The 21070-nt window shown below is 36.0% G+C and overlaps 1 protein-coding gene across 3 annotated transcripts in view; it reads right to left on the bottom strand.

Moving 5' to 3' along the window:
• Positions 1 to 17442: 17442 nt before the first annotated feature.
• Positions 17443 to 21070, bottom strand: part of LOC131166427 (uncharacterized) — a 47841-nt gene continuing 44213 nt past the window's right edge. For all 3 annotated transcript variants that reach the window (XM_058124963.1, XM_058124962.1, XM_058124964.1), the window contains 2 exons: positions 18334 to 18449; positions 17443 to 18063 (listed from right to left, as the gene is read on the bottom strand). In XM_058124963.1, the coding sequence (XP_057980946.1) occupies positions 17683 to 18063; positions 18334 to 18449 (497 nt within the window). In that variant the 3' untranslated portion in view covers positions 17443 to 17682. The remainder of the gene's footprint in view (positions 18064 to 18333; positions 18450 to 21070) is intronic.

Below are 21070 nucleotides of genomic sequence, written 5' to 3'. Positions count from 1 at the left end.
CATGGGGTATCGCTTGTAACGGTTTTGTTCCACCCAAAAAGGAACAGGTATAGTGCAATCCTTAATTGGTTTGCCTAAGGCGAGGACGTAGACTGAGAATAAGTCGAACCTCGTGAAAACCTTGGTCTCCTTCTCTTTCCCTTACCCTCTTTATTTTTCAGCATACCTATAAACAGGGTGGATGATTTAATTTCTTGATCATAAATACTACGTAGTTTGGAAATTAAATAAACTTAAGTTTAATTTATTTTTGGGATTATGGAAACCGAAATGGAGTACATTGGTTAATCAATAACTTTCGGAAACCATAAGGGAGTACGTTGATTGGTTAACACTCAAAGACTATTTAACTAAAAGTTTATTTAAAGTCTAAGCTTTTGGAAAGAGTGTTGAAGTTTAAATTATGCATCATATTGAGAAAGCAATTTCATTATCTGCAGGGCTTGAATCAAATCCATTAATATAAGGATTGAATCGAATTCATATACACAAGACTGCAAACAAACAAATTCTTTGAATTCTTGTAAAAGCTAAGAATTACCATAGAGTTGCATATTATATCTTGAGTTGGTATCTTTGGTTGTTTACTTTAAAGTTGTTGGTGGATTGTTTGAGCCTTGGTTTACTTATGTTAAGTATTGGTTTTTGGATTGAATAAGTAAATAAAACTTTGCTTTATAATTGTTAAATCAAAGAGGGGTTAAGAATTCTTGCTAAGAATTAAAAGAAAAGTTTTAAAACCCAATTCACCACCCACCCCTCTTGGGACTACACCTCAACTTTCATCCCTGCTTACAGCAACCTATCTGGTTGGAGCATAAAAAGTTACTTAGCATGCCCAGTCTATAATAAGGATGCTGGTTCCTTATCCTTGAAGCATGAACGCAAGTTATGCTTTATGTGTTATCGTCATTTTCTATGACTTAGACATCCTTGGAGGACTCGTGGTGTCAAAAGCTTTAATGGAAAACCTAAATGAAGGTTGCAGCCAAACCGACTAAGTGGGGAAGATATATTAAACCAGCTCAGGTTGATCGGAGATGTGAAATTTGGGAAACCACCGACCAGTAGAAAAAGAAAACGTGTTGAGTGGGAGTTTAATTGGACTAAGAGAAGCATCTTCTTCGAGTTTCCATACTGAAAAAGATCTTCCACTACGCCACAACTTGGATGTCATGCACATCAAAAAGAACATTTTTGAGAATGTCATTTGTACATTACTAGATATAAATGGGAAGACAAAGGACACCGAAAATGCTCGCCAGGATATAGAAAACATGGGAATACGGCATGAGTTGCATCTAATTTGTGATAGGGACAAACTTCTCTTGCCATCAGTCTATTACACATTTTTGAAGGATGAGAAGAATAATTTCTTTGAATTGTTGAAATCAGTGAAGTTCCCTGATGGATATGCATCAAACATAGCTCGATGCATAAACATGAAGGAAGGGAAGATTGTAGGAATGAAAATTCATGATTGTCACGTCCTTCTGCAACGGGTCTACCCATTTTCCTTTGTGAACACTTGACTGATGATGTTCGCTCAGTGCTAATTGAGCTAGGGATCTTCTTCTGACAGTTGTGCTCCAAGAAATTGAGCATAAACGTACTTGAACGGTTAGAGGAGGACATCGTGATCCTACTATGCAAGCTCGAGAAAATATTTCTGCCAGCATTCTTCGATGTGATGGTCCACCTAGCTGTCCTTTACCAAAGGAAGTCATTATTGGAGGACTGGTGCAATATCGTTGGATGTATCCTATTGAGAGGTAAATTATAAAGTCCTTCTACAATGTTCACGTGATTTCCTCACTCTCTTTGTACGTAGAAGTCACTAATCCTATGTAAAATGCACAGGTTCTTGTCCACTTTGAAGAGCTATGTGAGCAATAAGGCACGGCCGAAAGGTTCAATCATTGAGGAATACATTGACAGTGAATGTCTTGCATTTTGCTCAATGTATCTATATGATATTGAGACAAGGCTCACTTGTGATGAGAAAAATGCAGACGTTCATGCTATTAATGTCGAAGATGAAGAACCTAACATCTCTATATTTCAAGGAAATGTTCGGCCGTTCGGTGCACGGATTTACAATTTCATTGATATGAACGACCTACGGAAGGCGCATTTTTACGTCCTCAATAATTGTGATGAAATTGTTTCATATATCGAGTACGTAGTTCCAAACTCCTTACTTTGCATTGTATTTACATATACATATATATATATATATATATATGTATATATGAAATTGTTTCATATATCGAGTACGTAGTTCCAAACTCCTTACTTTGCATTGTATTTACATACACACACACACACACACACACACACATATATATATATGCAATTATATATACTTAGTTGACATTAACATGTAATATTATTGCATATAACGAACATAAAACTGAACTTCTGACCCAAAATGAAAGGAATGTTGACAAAAGACATAAGAAGGAATTTGTCAATTGGTTTGGGAGCCATGTAAGTAACAAATTTTATGTGATTTGTAAGCAATGTATATTTTCAATACTAATGGTTTACTCATCTAAACTTATTTCTAATTAATAGATGAAAGTCATGTATTATAATAAAGAGCCAATGGAGAGTAAATATTTGTACGCGTTGGCATGTGGCCCTGATCAACAAGTGAACCGCTACAGCGGTTGTATTGTCAACAGCTTACGATTTTATACAAAATCTCTCGAACTGCATTGAAGAACCCAAAATTGTGGGTAGTGCTAGGCACAGAAGGAGATGAAGAAATTGACTACTTTGGTGTCTTGGATAACATTATAGAGCTTCAGTATGGAGCTAACAGAGTTGTCCACATGTTCAAGTGTACATGGTGGGACATTAACAATAAAAAGAGTGGGATAAACACAAAGGCCTACTTTACTAGTATCAATTTTAGCAAAACATGGTATCAAAATGACCCTTTTGTGCTAACAACACAGGCAGAACAAGTGTTCTACCTTAAGGACACGAAATTGAAGGGTGAATGGCATGTGACCCAAAAAATTCCTCCTCGAAGTTCATATGATATTAAAGAAGTTGCAGATGGGGAGAAAAGTGCCGGCGATGAGGCTTACCAAGAAGAGCAATCATCTATTAGTGTAGCAACGTAATTTGCTTTCAATGTTGCCAAGGAAGAAGTCGATCCTATACCATTGAATAGGGTTAGTGCTACGGCATAACACATAGGGACTGCTGACATTAGAATTGAACAATCTGAACACGTTGACTTTATCGACAATGATGAAACTAATGGGGAAGATGAAACTGTGGTCAAGTACTGTAGTGAAGAGAAAAACACTCTAAAAAGTGAGGATGATACCGATATTGAGGGCGTATAGGTTTAGGTATGTGTTACGTTGTCACCATGTATCTAACATGTGTATTCAACTAAAAATATATTTATTATGGACCTATATAATATCCAATCTTCTTATATTTACTTGTGTAATATTTTGCAGACATGGCGCCAGGAGATTGTCGAGGCCGACTGGACTAACTTTCTACTACATCATCGTCGACAGATGTTTCGACATCCTTGGGACCGATGGAGGATCAAACATGGATCCATCAGCTGGCGATCAGACCCCAGGTGAATTGCACACCATATATAGTGAGCAGCGTTGGTGAGGTTACGAGTAATTAAGTTAGGATAAATCAAACTATTGATGGACTTCTCTCAGCATCAATCTCTACAGCACAAATAGTGAGGTCAGGCCATGGTGTAGCAAAGAACGCCGAGTTACAAAAACACCTACACGGGACTGGGGAGAGGATACGAATCAACATTCCTCTAGGCTTCACGGCCCCGCATGGTGGAATTTGGTGCAAAGCTTGGACTCGGGAGCTTGGCATTATATGCCTACAATATCTCAAAAATGAAATTAGAACTGATTTTGTTAAAACTATTTTCAAAAGGATGAGTGAAATTCCTCTATAGAATGTTGCATGCTTGTAATGAAATACTTGCTATACACCTCTTATTCTAACATATTGTTTTATTGTTTTACTTTTGAACTTCATCTCTAATGAACTGATACTTAAGAACTCATTATATTGCATGCTTGTCAAACATGCATGTGTCCTGAACTGCTTGCAGATATTCCATATAGCTTCAAATATGATATTTGGTCACTTGGTATGTGTTTTATGTGGCGTATCTATGATAGTTACAATCATTTGAGTTTTCATTTTAATTTGTTTCTTATTTTCCAAACTTCTATATTTATGAGATGGCCGCTCATCGCCCTGCATTTAAAGTTTTTGTAAGTTCTCTTGATTGTTTCATTCTTTTAGTTAACTCTTTCGATTTGAAACTATATAATTCGAGCATTGTCCTGTGTCCCAGGAATTTTCTTGATGACATCAGCATGACAACATGCTACAATCGGATGCAGCTTCTGAATTTTTTTGTATTTTTTTTTATCCGAATAGATGGAATTTATATATTTGAATTTAAATTTGTATAATGTATTTGAATATGAATTTGGATTATTTATAAATTTGAATGATATATGAATTTTTTAGTAATTGTGGTTTAATGTTATGTATAGGAAAATGTAATTACAGATTTATGCGAGAATTATTTATTTTTAAAAAATTTAATAGTAGACTAATAGTGACGAATTTAAAAACCGTCACTACTAGTAGAGTATTACTGAATGATTCAAAACCTTCATTAATAGTACAATATTAGTGACGAATTTCAAAACCGTCACTAAAACCAAAGTATTAGTGAAAATTCTAAATTTGTCACTACTACTCTTCTATTAGTGACGGTTTTAAAACTTTCACTAATTGTAGACTAATAGTGACGAATTTAAAAACCATTAGTACTAGTAGAGTAGTAGTCACAAATTTAAAATCTTCACTAATAGTGTAGTATTAGTGACGAATTTCAAAACCGTCACTAAAGCCCAAGTATTAGAAAAGGTTTAAATTCGTCACTACTACTCCACTATTAGTGACGATTTTCAAGCCTTCACTAATACTAAACTTTTAGTGACGGTTTTCAAATTCGCCACTATTAGTCTATTATTAGTGACGAATTTAAACCGAGCTTATGTATAATTTATAGAGACTGTATTAGGGTTTTAGTGACGGTGATAATCTGTCACTAATACTCTAGTATTAGTGATGCTTTTAAAATTCCTCACTAATAATTATTAGTAATGGTAGTTATGGGGACTATTTCAAAACCGTCACTAATACTATTAGTGATGGTTTTTTTATTAACAGTGACGGTTTTGATCCTTCACTAATAACCTCATTTTTTTAGGGAAGATTTAGACTATATCTAAAACTCTCCTATAGCAATCTTCGAAGGAAAATTCTCTGAAATCTCTCAATCTACTAATATTCTAATTCAAAATTTATATATGTGCCGAACAAAACCGTCGACAGTTTCAGCAAACCGTCGACGATTTAATACCGAGAGCTATTTTGTGCAGGCTGAAAACAAACATGAGGAACTTCAATAATGTTGGAGATGTGGCTCATATTGAGTGGAACGCATGCGTCGAGAAAGCATGATAAAGCAAAGAACAAGGAAGTTGGTTGCTGGAAGAAACCGTCGACAGTTTCTTCAAGCAACCAGCTTCCTTGTTCTTTGCTTTATCATGCTTTCTCGATGCATGCGTTCCACTCAATATGAGCCACATATCCAACATTATTGAAGTTCCTCATGTTTGTTCTCAAGACCAACTTGCTGATGTGCTAACCAAGGCAGTGTCCAACCAAGCATTTAACAGTTGTCTCAACAAGTTGGGCATGAGTGATATCTATGCACCAACTTGAGGGGGAGTGCTGATATTTTGAGTGATTATCTCCAAGTTGTTGCACCTCTATCCATACTCCATGATTGTCTACCTCTTTCCTTTTTTGTTTCCTTTGTTGTTAGTTGTGCATAATAGACTAGGATCTCTATGATTATTAATTTGTATCTTTGTAGTTATTGCTTTCCAAGATTAGCCTTATACAATGCCTATTTATACCATTGATTAGAAGAGAAGATTGCGCTTTTCAAAACCTTCTTTTTAACTAAACCTACATCAATTTTATGGTTATAAAACATAAATTCAAGACATTAGTACTCATCATAAAAATATTAATCGTAATCACAAATTTGGAAAGTCTCTAAAGGTTAGAAAGGCTAACTATTATGATTGAGTTCTCACCTCTAGTCTCGCCTGGGTGCCCATTATAATTCCTCGATCATACGGTTGGGCATTAAGTGATTTGCCTTGCCTAGGCCTAGGCAACTACCCTTATAACTATTCAAATGGTTAGGCAACAAGTGATTCGCCTGCCTAGGCAACCTTCCTTTTTAGGCCCTAAGGGCGATTAGGTGATTGATAAGTGATTCTCCTTACTTGATTGCAATTGCTTTATGCCTTAGGTGAGGTCAAACACACCTTACTCAAATGATCATATTCATCTCCAAAGACACAACCGAATCTTTATGAGTGACTTCCAAAATTTTGCATAACCTTTTCGTGTCACGCTTTATATATGTGAACAAAAATTGCACGAACAAAACCTATAACAATAGGAAGTCATATGAAACTTTCTTCCAAACTTCATGTTGTTTATGGTGTGGCTCTTATACTTGGCTTCATAAACAAGGGAAGGAAGAAGAACATGGAGGGGTTGCATAACACGCCCTCATCGACGAGTGCCTTAAGCTCATCGACGAGTAGATACCAAGAGTTAGAATTTCTCAGAATTGAAGACTCGTTGACGAGAGTATGGACACATCGATGAGTGTTCTTCTTCATATCATCAACAAATCCTTGTACTCACCGACAAGTGTTGCCTGGGCCGTGAAGAGAAATTCAAATTTTGAATTTGGATGTTATGGTAGTTGGGTATTTGGAGGGAAACCTCCAAGAAACTTCTATTTATGCATTTCTGAATGTATTTTGTTTATAGAGAACTTTGTAAGACTAGTGAATTATTGTTCTTTACATTATAATGAATATTGAGTGTCATTTGCTTTATTCTTATGTGATAAATTGTTGTTTCTCATCCATATTAGTTGTGTGTTGTTGAGGCTTGGTGATTTGTTGCAAGTTTACATCTTCCACTGAGTGTGTGTGTATCCTATACTCAATTAATATCACAACAAATTGGTATTAGAGCGATTTTTGTTATGGCATCGGGATCGTCTTCTGCAAGATTTGACGTTGTCAAGTTTGATGGAATCGGAAACTTTGGTTTGTGGCATAGGAGAGTAAAGGATATTCTTGTGCAATAGGGAATGACTAAGGCTCTACGTGGTGTTCAACCGGTTGGAATGGATAAGGCAACATGGAGAGAATTGGAAGCAAAGGCCATTTCTACAATACGCTTGTATTTGGCCAAAGAAGTTTTCTATCATGTGATGGAAGAGGATTATCCAGCAGCTGTGTGGCGAAAGCTTGACAGCCGGTATATGTCTAAATCTTTGTCGAACAAACTTTTTTTTAAGCAAAGATTGTATTGGCTTAAGATGGTTGAGGGTTCGGATTTGAACCAACATATCAACATTTTTAATCAAATTGTGAGTGATTTCACACGTGTTGATGTAAGGTTCGAGGAGGAAGATAAAGCATTAATGCTATTAAATTCCCTTCCTACATCTCAAACTTATGAAATTTTGGTTACAACTCTTACATGGGGCAAAGATAATCTAAATTTGGAAGAAGTGACAAGTGCATTGCTTGGTTTTCATCAAAGAATGGTGATTAGTAATGAAGCTTCACATGGTGAAGGACTTGTTCTAAAAGGTAATCAAGAACATGGGAGACGTAAGTCCTAAGGAAAATCTCAGTTGTAGTCTGGGAAGAAGAAGAAGAAGAAGAAGGACATGAAATGCTTTAAGTGCAGTGAAATCGGGCACATAAGGCCGAAATGTCGGGAGTGGAAGAAAGGGAATTCTGAAAATCAGCAAGTTGAAAGAGATTCAGAATGCAATGATGGAGATATGCTGTGTATTTCATCTAGTGCGGAGTGCCTCCCAAAATATTCTTGGATTCTAGATACCAGATGCTCTTATCATATGACAGCAAACAGAAAATGGTTTGACACCTATAGGTCAATCAATACTGGTTGTGTTTTGATGGAAAATAGTATTTCATGAAAATACTTGGTATTGGAGATGTAAAAATAAAAATGTATGATGGTGTTGTAAGATCTATACATGATCTAAGGCATGTGGAGGGTCTAGGAAAGAGTGTTATTTCATTGGGTATTTTAGACTATAACGAGTATAGTTACGAGTTTGAAAAAGGAGAAATGAAGGTGTGTGAAGGCGATTCAATAGTGATGAAAGGAGAAAAGATAGAGGGAAATATCTATGTACTGCAGGGTGTTACGGTTGTAGGTGGAGATGCAGCCATTGAATCTGAATCAGCTACTTCGTGGTATATGCAGTTGAAGCATATGGGTGACTACATATATTCAGATGTTTGGGAACTGATGATGATAGCATCAAAGGAGAGACATATGTATTTTATGAGTTTATCATGAAGGGTCGTGGTGTACTTCATGCAATGGCTGAGGTGGAGAACCAGACCGAGAGAGAAATCTTTATGTTAGACATTGGGGACTGAATATGTTGGTTTTGTTCAAGAAGTTTTGTGATCAGGGCAGGTTATATGCAGAGCTTGCAGGATATTTCTTGATGAAGTCAGTGAGTATAGTGCGTTTCTCGTATGATCGATCGTCAAAAGTATCACTAGATGGGAAAGTTACAAGTGAATTGTGGGCATGTTTTTGTGGTAGACTACTCAGTTGTGAGTGAATGTCCACTAGTGCACTATTATAGTGATGGAGGATCTAGGCTTGGTGTTTTGTCCGAACAATACCTCTTTCTTTATTCACTAAGAAAGGAGGGTGCAAGTTGGGTGATTTTATGGCAAACAAAGGGGTGATCGAGGACATGACTTTTTGTTGATGAAGTTATGGGGCAGCGTACTCAGGTAAAGGAAGAGAAATAGAAATGCCAGAAAACTACAGTAGCAGCAATTATGTTATTCAGGTGGAGTTAGGGACTCAAGACAGAAATGCGGGGAGTTCTAACTCAGGTTAACAATATCACGGATTAAATGGGCTTGTGTTGCAAGTGGAGCAACAGACTAAGGGCAGAGATGTCATTGGTCATATTGTAGGGAGTTTCAGCTCGGGAGACCCACAGAATTACGGTAAGCTCATGTGCACTATCAGACCACCACTCAAGTGTGTGAGGTAGTGAGGCTTTCAATATGGAAGAGGGTGATAAGATGCAGTGGAGTGATATGTCCGTTGTATATGAATGACATGTTATTGGCTGAAAATGCTTTAACTGAAGCTTTAATCAGTTGGAAACTTTGTTGGAACGTTTTGACATGAATGTGTTTGGGTACAACCAAGATGAGTCTTGGTTTGTTAATTCACATGGACAAAGCTACAGGGAGATTGGTATTATGTCATGGTGACTTTGTGGACAGAACCGTAAAGAGACTTCATTTGCCATCTCAAGGGGATTCTATGGAGAATCGTTGTGAAATGTCTATCGCTTGGTACAAAAAGACGGGCTATGATGTCCAAGATATGTCAAAGGTCCTCCATTATTGTGTAAATGGGGTGTTTTAGCAGACAACAGAATGGACCGTCAATTGTGAGATTTTTTGAAGACTATGTAGGGGGCTTTGGTGATATAAGGCTTACAGCAGTGTTTGTTTACTATTGTTGAAAGGCTTTGTTGGAAGCCTAGGGTGAATTCTTTGGGTGATGAATCTACAATTACATCGAGGTTGATGGTAGAAGCTGAAGCTGCCATCGATAAGTCCAAGCGGTATTGCTTGTACTTGGTATTTGTCTCCAAATGTTAGAAGGGAGACATAACCCAACTAAGCGTTTCAAGTTCAAGGTGGAGCAGTTCATATGTTTTTCAGTATTCCCCTAAGGGGGCATATAATCGTCAAGGTGGAGATAATTATTTATGGTGTGACTCTTATACTTGGAGTTTCATAAACAAGGGAAGGAAGAAGAACATCGAGGAGCTGCACAACAGGCACTCGTCAACGAGTGCCCTGAGCTAGTCGACAAGTTGATACCGAGAGTCAGAATTTCTCAGAATTGAAGACTCATCAACGAGAGTATGAACACGGCGACGAGTGGTCTTCTTCGTATCGTCGACGAATTCTTGTACTCATCAACGAGTGTCGCCTGGGCCTCAAAGAGAAATTCAAAATTTGAATTTGGACGTTATGGTAGTTGGGTATTTGGAGGGAAACCTCTGAGAAAATTCTATTTATGTATTTCTGAATGTATTTTGTTTATAGAGAATTTTGTAAGACTAGTGTATTGTTGTTCTCACATTATAGTAAATATTGAGTGACATTTACTTTATTCTTATGTGATAAATTGTTGTTTCTCATCCATATTGGTTGTGTTGTTGAGGCTTGATGATTTGTTGTTAGTTTACATCTTCCGCTAAACGTGTGTGTATCATACTAAATTAATATCACAACACTTCACATTCTCGCCCATCCAAGACGTGACAAAATACGTGCATGGCAAGTAGAGATCATAAAGCTATGGATACATGCCTCTTCACCAATTAATTAATTATTCTCGTCTCTCATAAATTCTGCAAAAATGTTCCTTGCAATGTCGACCCTTTGATTGATATGGCGCTCCACTTTTTGATGACTAGTGGTTGATGGTAACAAGAGCCCATGCTGAGATTGCTTTCAAGGCCGAGCTCTTTGGAAATGGTGATAATAGCTAAATTTCCATCAATAAATTTTCTCTTGGGAAGAAGGTGGGGTTCTTTAAGCCATGTAGGGTCTGGTCCCTATAATAATTGAAGAAGGGTGCATTATACTTTACCCAGAAAATTAATTAATAATATATATATCCTGCTGTATAATATATATATATATACGTTAATTTGAGAATGAGGGTAATTTCTTTTCTCTCTTCCCAAACAAAGGGGTTTGGAGTGTTTCACAAAACCTGCAAAGCCAAGATGATTCAAACATTAGATGTCGAGCTCAGTTTTGTTACCATCTGTGCTGTTTTTTCTTTTTTATAGACATATGGACAACTGGACAAGAAGAACCATAAAGTTTGAACCGCAAGGAGGATGAGCAAGCTTGAGCCACTTCTTTCTCTCCATAAATATTCAATCATTTGTCGATTTCACCATATGCAATTTTTTGGAGACTTTCTCTTCTGCTCCTGCTCTGGACCGAGTTTCCGCTTGTATTGTCTTAAAATATAAGTATTTATTATAAAAAATATATATTTAAATTAAATATTTATATCAATTTACACTTAAATAAATAAAGTATTTTTGCAAAGAAAATATATTTTTTTTAAAACTGTATTTATCTGAAAATGTATTTATATATAATAAATAATTTTGAACTTTTCTATGAAATGTTTTTTAAAAAAATAAACAATTTTCATAAAAATATATATATTTTTCACAAGTGATTGGAAACAAACAGTTTGCCTCATCATATATTAACTGCTGCATTAGATTTGATTATACAGTTTTGAAAAATGGCTATGCATTTATGATGCTGTCTCACTTTAGAATTGCACGAGTGGTGTATCTGTGAAGATCAGAGACAGCTTGGATGTGAAGTGGGTGAGGAGAAATTTAATTAGTCTGCATGGATGGATGGATATATGCTTCGGTATATGAACTGGATCACTTTAATTTATGTGTCCATATGCAATATTGACTGCATGACTAGCTACCTAGCCATGCATCACTTTGTCTGCGTATATATATATATATATATCAGTACGTAGAGACGTTGGAGAACTACAACTAGCTACCCCTGTATAATTGAATATATATTTGAGCTTTCAGGAGATGGGCAGGGACCAGTTGATTAATTATTATGGATTTAGTTTGGTCCCTATCGTGAATTCTATTTGAGATAATTAATTTCTGATGTTCATACCACCACAATTGAAAAGATGTGAATAGCTAGGGTTCCCGAAACAATAGATGATAGATGGGAAGAGATATGGAATGGAACATAAGGGAAGTCAATTCCTAGTTGTATGTGTCGCTCAAGTGAAAAACAAAAATAACTATTTATCAAAATAATAAATGACTTACTAAAGCTGCCTGTTTTGATTACTATATATATATATATATATATATATATGAATAGACTCTAAGTGGTAGTTTGGTCAAAAGACTTTCAAATGGACCGAAATCACTTTCTAGATTTAAAACAATATGGGACTTCAGACTCAATATTGTTTTAAGTGATTTTTTATCACTCTTTGATTTACTCAGCCAAAGTTTAAGGATTAGGATACTAAAAAAATTTGAAGTTGTGATTCCTATTGTATAGAAGTTTAAATTAATCTCTTACGCATGCTTAAAATTAGGCATAGATTATTATACTACAGCCTTTGTGATCAGATTAATTATGGCTTTATTTCTATAAGTGTTAATCACTGGGCATATTTAATAAGTGTGTTGGGTCACTAACCCATGTGCAGATAGCTAATTAATAAACATTTATGTGACGCAAATTGCAAGATATACTAATTAGGTGTACTTAGTTATAGTTTGATCCTCGACAAACTAACTAATCAATATATTTATGTTGGCCAGTTTCACTTGCCCTCGATTTGTAGATAGCTTGGGCCATGCTTGTACCATTCATGAAGATTTTTCACACGTGTGTGTATACACACGTGTGATAAAATTAAACAGAGGCTAAAATTTCCATGAGAGAAGAATGAATTGCATGCAAATTCCTTTCCCATGCAAAGACTAGCGATGCAATCCTGCCTCTGCTTCTTGAGCCCTGTAATCTGGGATTTTTCACGTTACAATATTCAGCCAATCACATCCCTTATATATACATATATATATATATATATATATATATATATATATATACATCTCCTTCAATGAACCCTTCTCTATATATGTGCTCTCCACATGTGATTACAAGTGGGGATCGAAGATATATATATATATAAATAGAGAAAAGGGCTAGCTTTTTTTTTTCATGCCGCCCACGTGCATTGCTTATATGTTAATTTTAGCTACTTAATTAAATTCTAGCCATCCCTCTTGTTTTGCCAATACAATTAATTAATTAATTAAAAACAATATATATCTTTTTTATGATAAAAAAGTTTATTCAAACATACAAGAGGTATACAAGAACTAACAAAAAATGTAATATATTAATGTCCGTCCAATCTCACATCGTCTCTGTGAGCAATTCTAAGGCCAATATAAGATCATCTTAACTCTCTCTCCTTAACACCTAAGTTTTGAGGATGACATCTCTAACATGGTATCAGAGTTGGGCATTGGGCTGTTTGACTCCTCCGTAGGTTAGACTTCTCCTCGCTGCTTAGCTCCTCCATGGGTTGGATTTCTCCTCGCCTCATTTCCCCTCATGGGCTCGAGGGGGAGTATTAATGTCCGTCTAGTCTCACATTGTCTCTGTGAGCACTTCCAAGGCCAGTATATGATCCTCTTAACTCTCTCTCGTTAACACCTAGGTTTTGAGGATGAGCTCTCTAACATAATACATACATATGAGGAAATGGGAGTATGGATTTCGAATCTTGAATTTAAATTTGGACAAATTTCAATACAATTTTGTATTACATGCAACACCAAATCCAAGATGAGTATGTTTTTTGAAATTTTAATATCAAAAGTAACTCAAAAAGATATAGAGTATACATAGATCATAGATGGAGGCTCAAATTTTCGAGATATTTAGGAATTAAAACTGTGAGAAGCCTAGCAATCTCCATGTGTTGGAAGGAAAAGCAAGAGCATCAAGCGTGCACACGCAGGATGAGTGTAAATATGAGGCCATGGCACTGGGATAAACAAGCATGTGCACAACCACAAAACCCCCACATGCATCGTCGCTCTATTCTTTTTCTAGCAATGAGAAACCAAGTTTTAGCAATCGCAAATGTCGTTGGTTCTTGAAATGTATTTCTCCATGTGAATTAAGTTGGTGCTATATGGAAATTACAGGCATGAAATAATCGTGCGTTAAATATATGGAGCATCTTTGGTGTCCAGTGACTTTTTTAACGATATTTTGCTTATGAAAGATTAAAAAAATTCACATTCCCATGCTTCAAGGGCTTTGCAGCTCCCTCATTAATTCTCACCATCTATGGGAAATCAGACAATGACAAGGGACGCAGTCAATTTCCATCAAGCCATAGCATTTTTCTTTTTCTTATATAGTTTAAAACAATTAATCGGTCACTTTTTAGCCTCAAAATCCAAAATTAACCTTACTCCGAGTTTGAAAGTTTGGATTTTAAATGAAAGTCGTGTAGACTTGTACAAAATACAATATAAATTGTGTTAATTTTATACAAATTTTCAAAAATTCAAATTCAAGACCTGAAATTTGTGTCCCTAAACATGATCATAGTGTCTTCATTTTTAAAGAAGACTTAAGAGGGATCCTTCCTTCACATGAGATCTTTAATTCAAGTCACGCCCCACTATAAGAGAATTTAAAAATTATATATGAAACTATGAACTTCGACAATAACTAAATCACAAATCCAAATTTATGCTCCGGTCATCCCTTCTACATATTTCTCAAAATAAAAGTGTAAAATAGAAGCTGGTTTAGCACTAACTTCATATTCTATAACTTGGCCTAACCTTTGGTTTTGATACCATTTGATACAGTGCTAAATTCAAATTGAACATCCGGATTGGAGAAGGCAGAGAATGTTATCTTTAACTTTAAACCATCTTTAGAGAATGAAAAATATAAAATGAAAGCAAGATCTAATTAATGAAGTAATTAAATAGCATATGCACATGAGAAGTTGTCTTGGCATGGAGTGGGGATATATATTATTTTTGGGGGAGGTGATGGGTTGTATGGCGGGAAATGGCAATCTTGGGAGCATTTCCTGTTTTGGTTGATCAAGCAGTTCGCTTCCCAAATTCATTATGTAGTTTTGACGTCTTTTGTGCGTAGCATGTACGCTGTGGTTTGAAGTGGCAATGGGGCCAACCAGTGGGCATAAAATTAATAATTGAATCCTGGGACCCTTTGGATCAATGGGGTACCCCAGAGGATGGGAAAAGAAGAGTCCTGTGTACTGGGCTCTTACCCCGTTTGGAAAATATTTTTTAAAAAATGGACTATGATGATCAAGTTCTTTCTTTTTTATGTTTAATTATCAGAGAAAAAACAAAAAAGAATATGAATAAACTTGAACTTTATAAATCATTAACATTTGATTTTGTAAAAGTTTTAACCCTATGTGAACAAATTTGTACATGTATATTAGGATTCGTAAAGAGAAAATTCAATATTAAAAATGAATTTCTTTTTTTATTTTCTTTTTTGAGAAAAATTCTTTATCTAAAGATAATCTTAATTTTCAAGTGTTAGAAATTTTAATTTATCGAACAAAGAGAACGAAAGATAAATAGTTAAAAGGGGTAATTTCATTGCAATTTAGTGATAGCAAACAGTGATCAAAGATCTTAATTTAGTTTGTAAATGAAGTTTTCAAATAAAAGAATCATCAAATTCAATCGTAACACTTGTATGTCCGATTTGTTGAATGGCTTAATTTAGTTTGTAAATGAAGTTTTCAAATAAAAGAATCATCAAATTCAATCGTAACACTCGTATGTCCGATATGTTGTTGAATGGGTTAGCTCACCATGTTAAAAGAGACTGCTCAACACTAAGTATGTGTGCATTCGCAATTGGGTGTTGAACTTGTAAACGAAAGGTTTGGGTGCATAACGACCGTAGGAACTGTCATATCAATTTTTATACTGCAAAGAGCATAATTTAGTCGCATTTTGGTAGGTATCAATATGTATATTACTAATGTTGTAATTATTTCAGCAGCAAACCAATCACTAGCCTCGCACCACACTCATAGCAAACAACATCAAATGCATCAAATGATAAAGCATCCGCTATGCAAACTAGTGTCTTCTTGTTACCCACATGGGCCATGTGAATCAATTTTAAATATTGAGTTACCAAACCCTTGACCTCAAATTCTAGGTATAAGTCATTCTCCTACAAGTGGCCACTGTGAATCTTCCATCCAATGATTTAATCATCTGACTTCCCATAATCAATGAGGTCTCCACCTTTCAGCGGCTGCCTCAGTGTCATGTCTTTGGAGAATGTATGTTTTTTTCAATTATGAGGTTTATTATTTGCAAGTCATAGCAAGGAGGCAAACATGATGCATGTTTCAAATAATGTTAGGTCTCGTGCATATAGCAATGAAAAGGCACTCAAAGTTAATAATCACACAAGATTTAGTTACTACAAAGAAAGAATCAAATTTTGCAAGACAAAGTTGTCTATGCAAAATTTGCATCCGCCATAAGAAAACAGCAAGGTAGGCAGAGCCCTTGAAGCAGAACTGCATAAACAACTTAAAGAGGAATCGAGATTCATTGGTGGCCAAAGCCAAGTGTACAAATGGTAACAACAAATTTTTCCATCTATAAAATAATGGTCGGAAGAAGAATTCAATCTGACTCTTCAAAAAATGGTAACTAGATCATGAATACCGTTTACAGAAGAAGTTCTGGAAATTTTTGAAAAGCTCTTTCAATCCAAGGGTCCAAACTCTCATAACCAATTATCAATGACCGTCTTGAGTGATCCCAAGCCAAGAAGAGACTAAAAAGAACTTGTTCCAGATGTGCTAAAAGCCTCAGGAATGGATGGTATGCCTATGATCCATTTTGCAACCTATTAGCACAAGTTGGATGGTTGGGAGGCTTCTCACTCTACCTAATTGCAATTTTGAGATCATGACAAATAAATTGAGACCTCTCTGATAACTTGATTAGCCACTAGCAATCTATTTTTCATCCAAGAGGGAGAGACATTACAACCCTAACCCGAGAAATCGTTCAAAGAAATCAAATATAGGAGGCAACCCTTTGCCTAGCTAATTCTAAGGGTATGATGGGTAATCCTAAGAAAGAAGGAATCAAACAAGATGAAGAGCTCATCCAAAAAGATTGAAAATTCAAGGATCAAAACTACTTTGAATAGCAGTGTCAAGACAATGAAACTCAACTATCAATCATCACGACATTTTCAAAGCATCCAAAGCATTGACAGCATATAGTCCAAACATATTTCAGCAAAAGACCCATCTAAACGCCAGCAGTATCATGTCATCACAGAATGCTCAACTGGTGCTGTTAAATGGAAACCAAAACTTGAACAAAAACCTGTGCTACTAAATTGAAAAAGTAATATCAATATTTTATCAGTTTTCTTCCCCTTACGTCACATTTTATTGTTCAACGTGTTTATCAGACGCTATGCATCACAAAGTAATTACCAACCGGGTATAGTTTGCAGCAGTTAATTACAGTTGCAAATAGTACCCGGGAGAGTAGATAGAAAGACCATGTTTTGATTGGAACTTTGAATATTATACCTGAATACCCAATGGCTTTACATATTATTCACAGCAGAGGGGCATCAAATATCCCCTGCATAAGCCAAATCCCGACAACTACAAAGCAAACTCAGAATAGAAACACGTAAAATTATGCTTTTCTTTTCTTTTTGATATTTTCCATTTGGACAGCATTTTCATTCAAAAATAAACTACTTGGTATCAAAAACTCCAACCAGCAGTTTATCAGGCTTAATCTTCTGTACCATTTTGTTTCCTGATCCACTGTCTAGCTGGTTTTCTTGAATATCGCGCTCTATGCTTTCTAGCGCCTGAGTTCCTATGCTCACTGGTGCCAGCCATATGTGAGGAACCATGCAAATTTGTTTCTGAGCTAACTGTTGGGCCTCTGTGTTGCTGCTCATGATTCTCTCCAGTCAACGTGGTAACAGGTACTGTATTTGACTCTGGAAGAAACATACCTGGCCTTAGGACTTCATTTCTCTTTGGTTCAATCAAGCCACTGTTTTCTTGCTGTAATCTTAATATGGTCTCAAATTTGTGTCTTCTGAAAACCTCAGAATCAGACTGAAGGAGCTTCTCATCATCACTGACTTCATTTCCTGAGGAACTCTAAATAAAAACAACAACAACAAAGCAATTGTTAGTTTCACTTCACAAAACAAGAACAAATTCTGAATTATGAGATATCTAGAACTTAACAAAAGGTATACAACTAAGCAAACTTGGTTTGCATGACAAGCATAAATCACAAAGCTAACCAAAATTATATTTTTCAATTTAGATGCTTTGAGGATGAAGTTTGTGCAGTAGAGGTCAAACAAGCAAACATAAACAAATATGCTAGATCAATAATTAGAGTCATGAGTTTGAAGACCATACCATTTTGGAGGCACAAGTACCAACCAACTCAAGCACATGTTCAATATCCTTGGTTACAAAAACCTTACGACAGACAGGACAGTTCCCCACATTCTCTTCCATAATTCCAGGGACGTCTAAGAAACCAATCAGCCAACAAATTCTTTGTAAGTGTCACTAGAAACCATTAGAGCAAGCAAGAACAGTAAGCACTCTCCATGTCTCTCTCAAACAAACACACAGACCTATATAAATATATATCAATACAATTATGCAAGATCATATGCATGAAGTGTTGCAGGTGCAACACATGTTATTCTATATATGCCTGGAAACATGAGGTAAGCAGTCATTTTTCACTCATTGGAGGGGACAAAAATAAATAAATGAATAAAAAGGGGGTGTGAGTGGGAGTATGTGGCCCACAGTGCAAGGAAATTTCTATGAGATCATTAAAATATTATTTATTCTGTTCACTGTCAACATGGCAGACCAAAGAACATTTTAATTCCAAAACTTTACGTGTTTTCAGTTGAATGAAATACAGTGATTATCAAATCAGAATAAAATCCCTTAGTTTGATGGAATCTATATTCTTATCATGAAGATGTTAGGATTTGGTGTTAGGATACTCCTGCATTTTTTTCTTGCAAAAACCTCTTATTCTCATCTAAACTGATTTTATCATTCTTTTCTTCTTGCCATTTGTTTGCAGTTTATCAGAGGTAAAGGACTTTGGGTGGGGCCTTCTTAATAGAGTTGGCCCAACAATCTGCCGTAAATTATATGACTCTCTCCTGATGTGCATCATGTCAGTAGTGAGGATCATGCTCATCACTTTCTTCATTGCTCTGTGGCATGGTGTTCATGGAACAAACTTCTTGGTTTGTTTGGACTCAGTCGGGTTTGTCCTCATTCTTTAGAGGCGTTTTTGCTGATTGGTTATAGAGCTTTGGGAGGCAAAAGAATCCAAGAATTTGACAAGGGTGTGTGCACAATATTTGCTGCTTTGAGTACTTTAGCCGGAGAGGAATGCCCATATTTTCCTATGGATTTAATTTTTTTTATTTCTTCCTTACTATATTCACTTCTTTCTGACCATTACCACACCTTATCTTGATTTTTTTAATTACTTGTTAATTTACAGATAAAATATTTTCACATAAGAGAGGATGCCATGTAAGTATTTATGGTTTTCTAATTATTTTACGTCATTGATCGAATGATGACGAACCCAAGTTCCAGCGTCTCGAATGATGAAAAACCCTAGTCCCGGCAACCCTTCCTCCCAGCATCAAGTTGCCGAACACTTCTGTCTCATCAACACTAGAACCGAAGCCTTCAGAACAGCCTTTGTCCCACCATTGCGATTCTCACAACTTGTTCTCTTTTGTGACAATGACCCATACACCATCATGACTCTTCTTCTTCGCAGCAGATCAGCTGTAGTCAATGTACCCCTCTGTTCGCGACTTGTTCCCTCTCACAACGACAACTACTGCCCCACTGCAACTCCTTTCCCTCACCGCATATCAGAATAGAAGCTCTCCCTTTCGAAGCAGCCCTATTTTGCTGAAAGCAGGACTTAAGTTCCAGCTTCTGGTAATCTGTTCTAGCGCTTTCTTCTGCTTATTTGAACTCCTTAAGCGTCCAAGGGTTGAGAAAGAAGGAATTGGTATTACCGTACTAATGTTGTATGTTTCAAATTAAAAAAAAAAATATCTGTTTAATAAATATTATATAACAGTCATTGGTTTTAGTTAACTAATATACGTTAAATTTAAAATTTTAGTTTTAACTTTTTGGAATATTAACTACTACTTTAACGGTTTCATATTTATGATGCTAGAAGTTATACTTACCTATATAAATGGTGATCCAGCTTCTTTCCAGGATACGGGTTTTCTTCTTTGAAATAACTTTATCTTCTACTCTTTATTGAGATTTATATTCTATTGAGTAACTAAATGATACCACATCTCCTATAGCTCTAGTATTTGTGAGTGCACACAACCGAGCCAGCTGAGTAATCCTAAAGGTTATGCATGCAGTGACTATATGCATCAAGAAATGTTTCCGTAGATGCAAATTTGGCTTTAAGGACAGTGGTCCTTCCACACCTCAATTTCGGATGAGTATTTATATTTTTATTTAATATTAATTTTATTAGTAAATATTTTCCCTTCTATTATATTTCCAATAGAAGGTACAAGCAAGCATGGGAGACCCATGATGCCAAAATCCATCTCAATAGATAGAAAAGCTATTCTTTTTTTAACAGATTCCGGCTTTGGGAGCCCTTCAAATCTTGAAGAAGGCAGGAAAGAAGACATCTTGCTGTGTTTTGCTTAATAAAGAGGTATGCTGGTTCCAGGAACAGATGTCAGAGTTCTGGGGGCAGAATGCTAAATTCACTTGGATTAAGAAGATGAAATTCCCAGGAGGTTTGCTGATCATCCGTTTTATGTCAAACAAATTCAGAAGAATGATAAGAATTGAGAAATTATTGTACTCAGGGGGGAAGATTTTCCCTGATAATTCCAGACGGCAGGGAAGCCTCAGTTTGGTGGAGTTTTTGCAGATCGTTGAAATGGGATGAAGAATGCTAGAAAAGGAACCACAGAAAATTCCTGGGCATGGCTTGTAGACAGTGCAGTTCAACCGGATATAGAGCAGCGAAAAGGAATGGCCAGGACACTGAAGGGATTACCCAATGAGCTAAGTTATGCTCAGGTCATAAAGAATAAAGCTAAGAATG

This window comes from Malania oleifera, chromosome 10, assembly GCF_029873635.1.
Source record: "Malania oleifera isolate guangnan ecotype guangnan chromosome 10, ASM2987363v1, whole genome shotgun sequence".
NCBI classification, from domain to species: domain Eukaryota; kingdom Viridiplantae; phylum Streptophyta; class Magnoliopsida; order Santalales; family Ximeniaceae; genus Malania; species Malania oleifera.
Note: the sequence above shows the minus strand (reverse complement) of the source record. Positions and strands in the feature narration are given on the sequence as shown.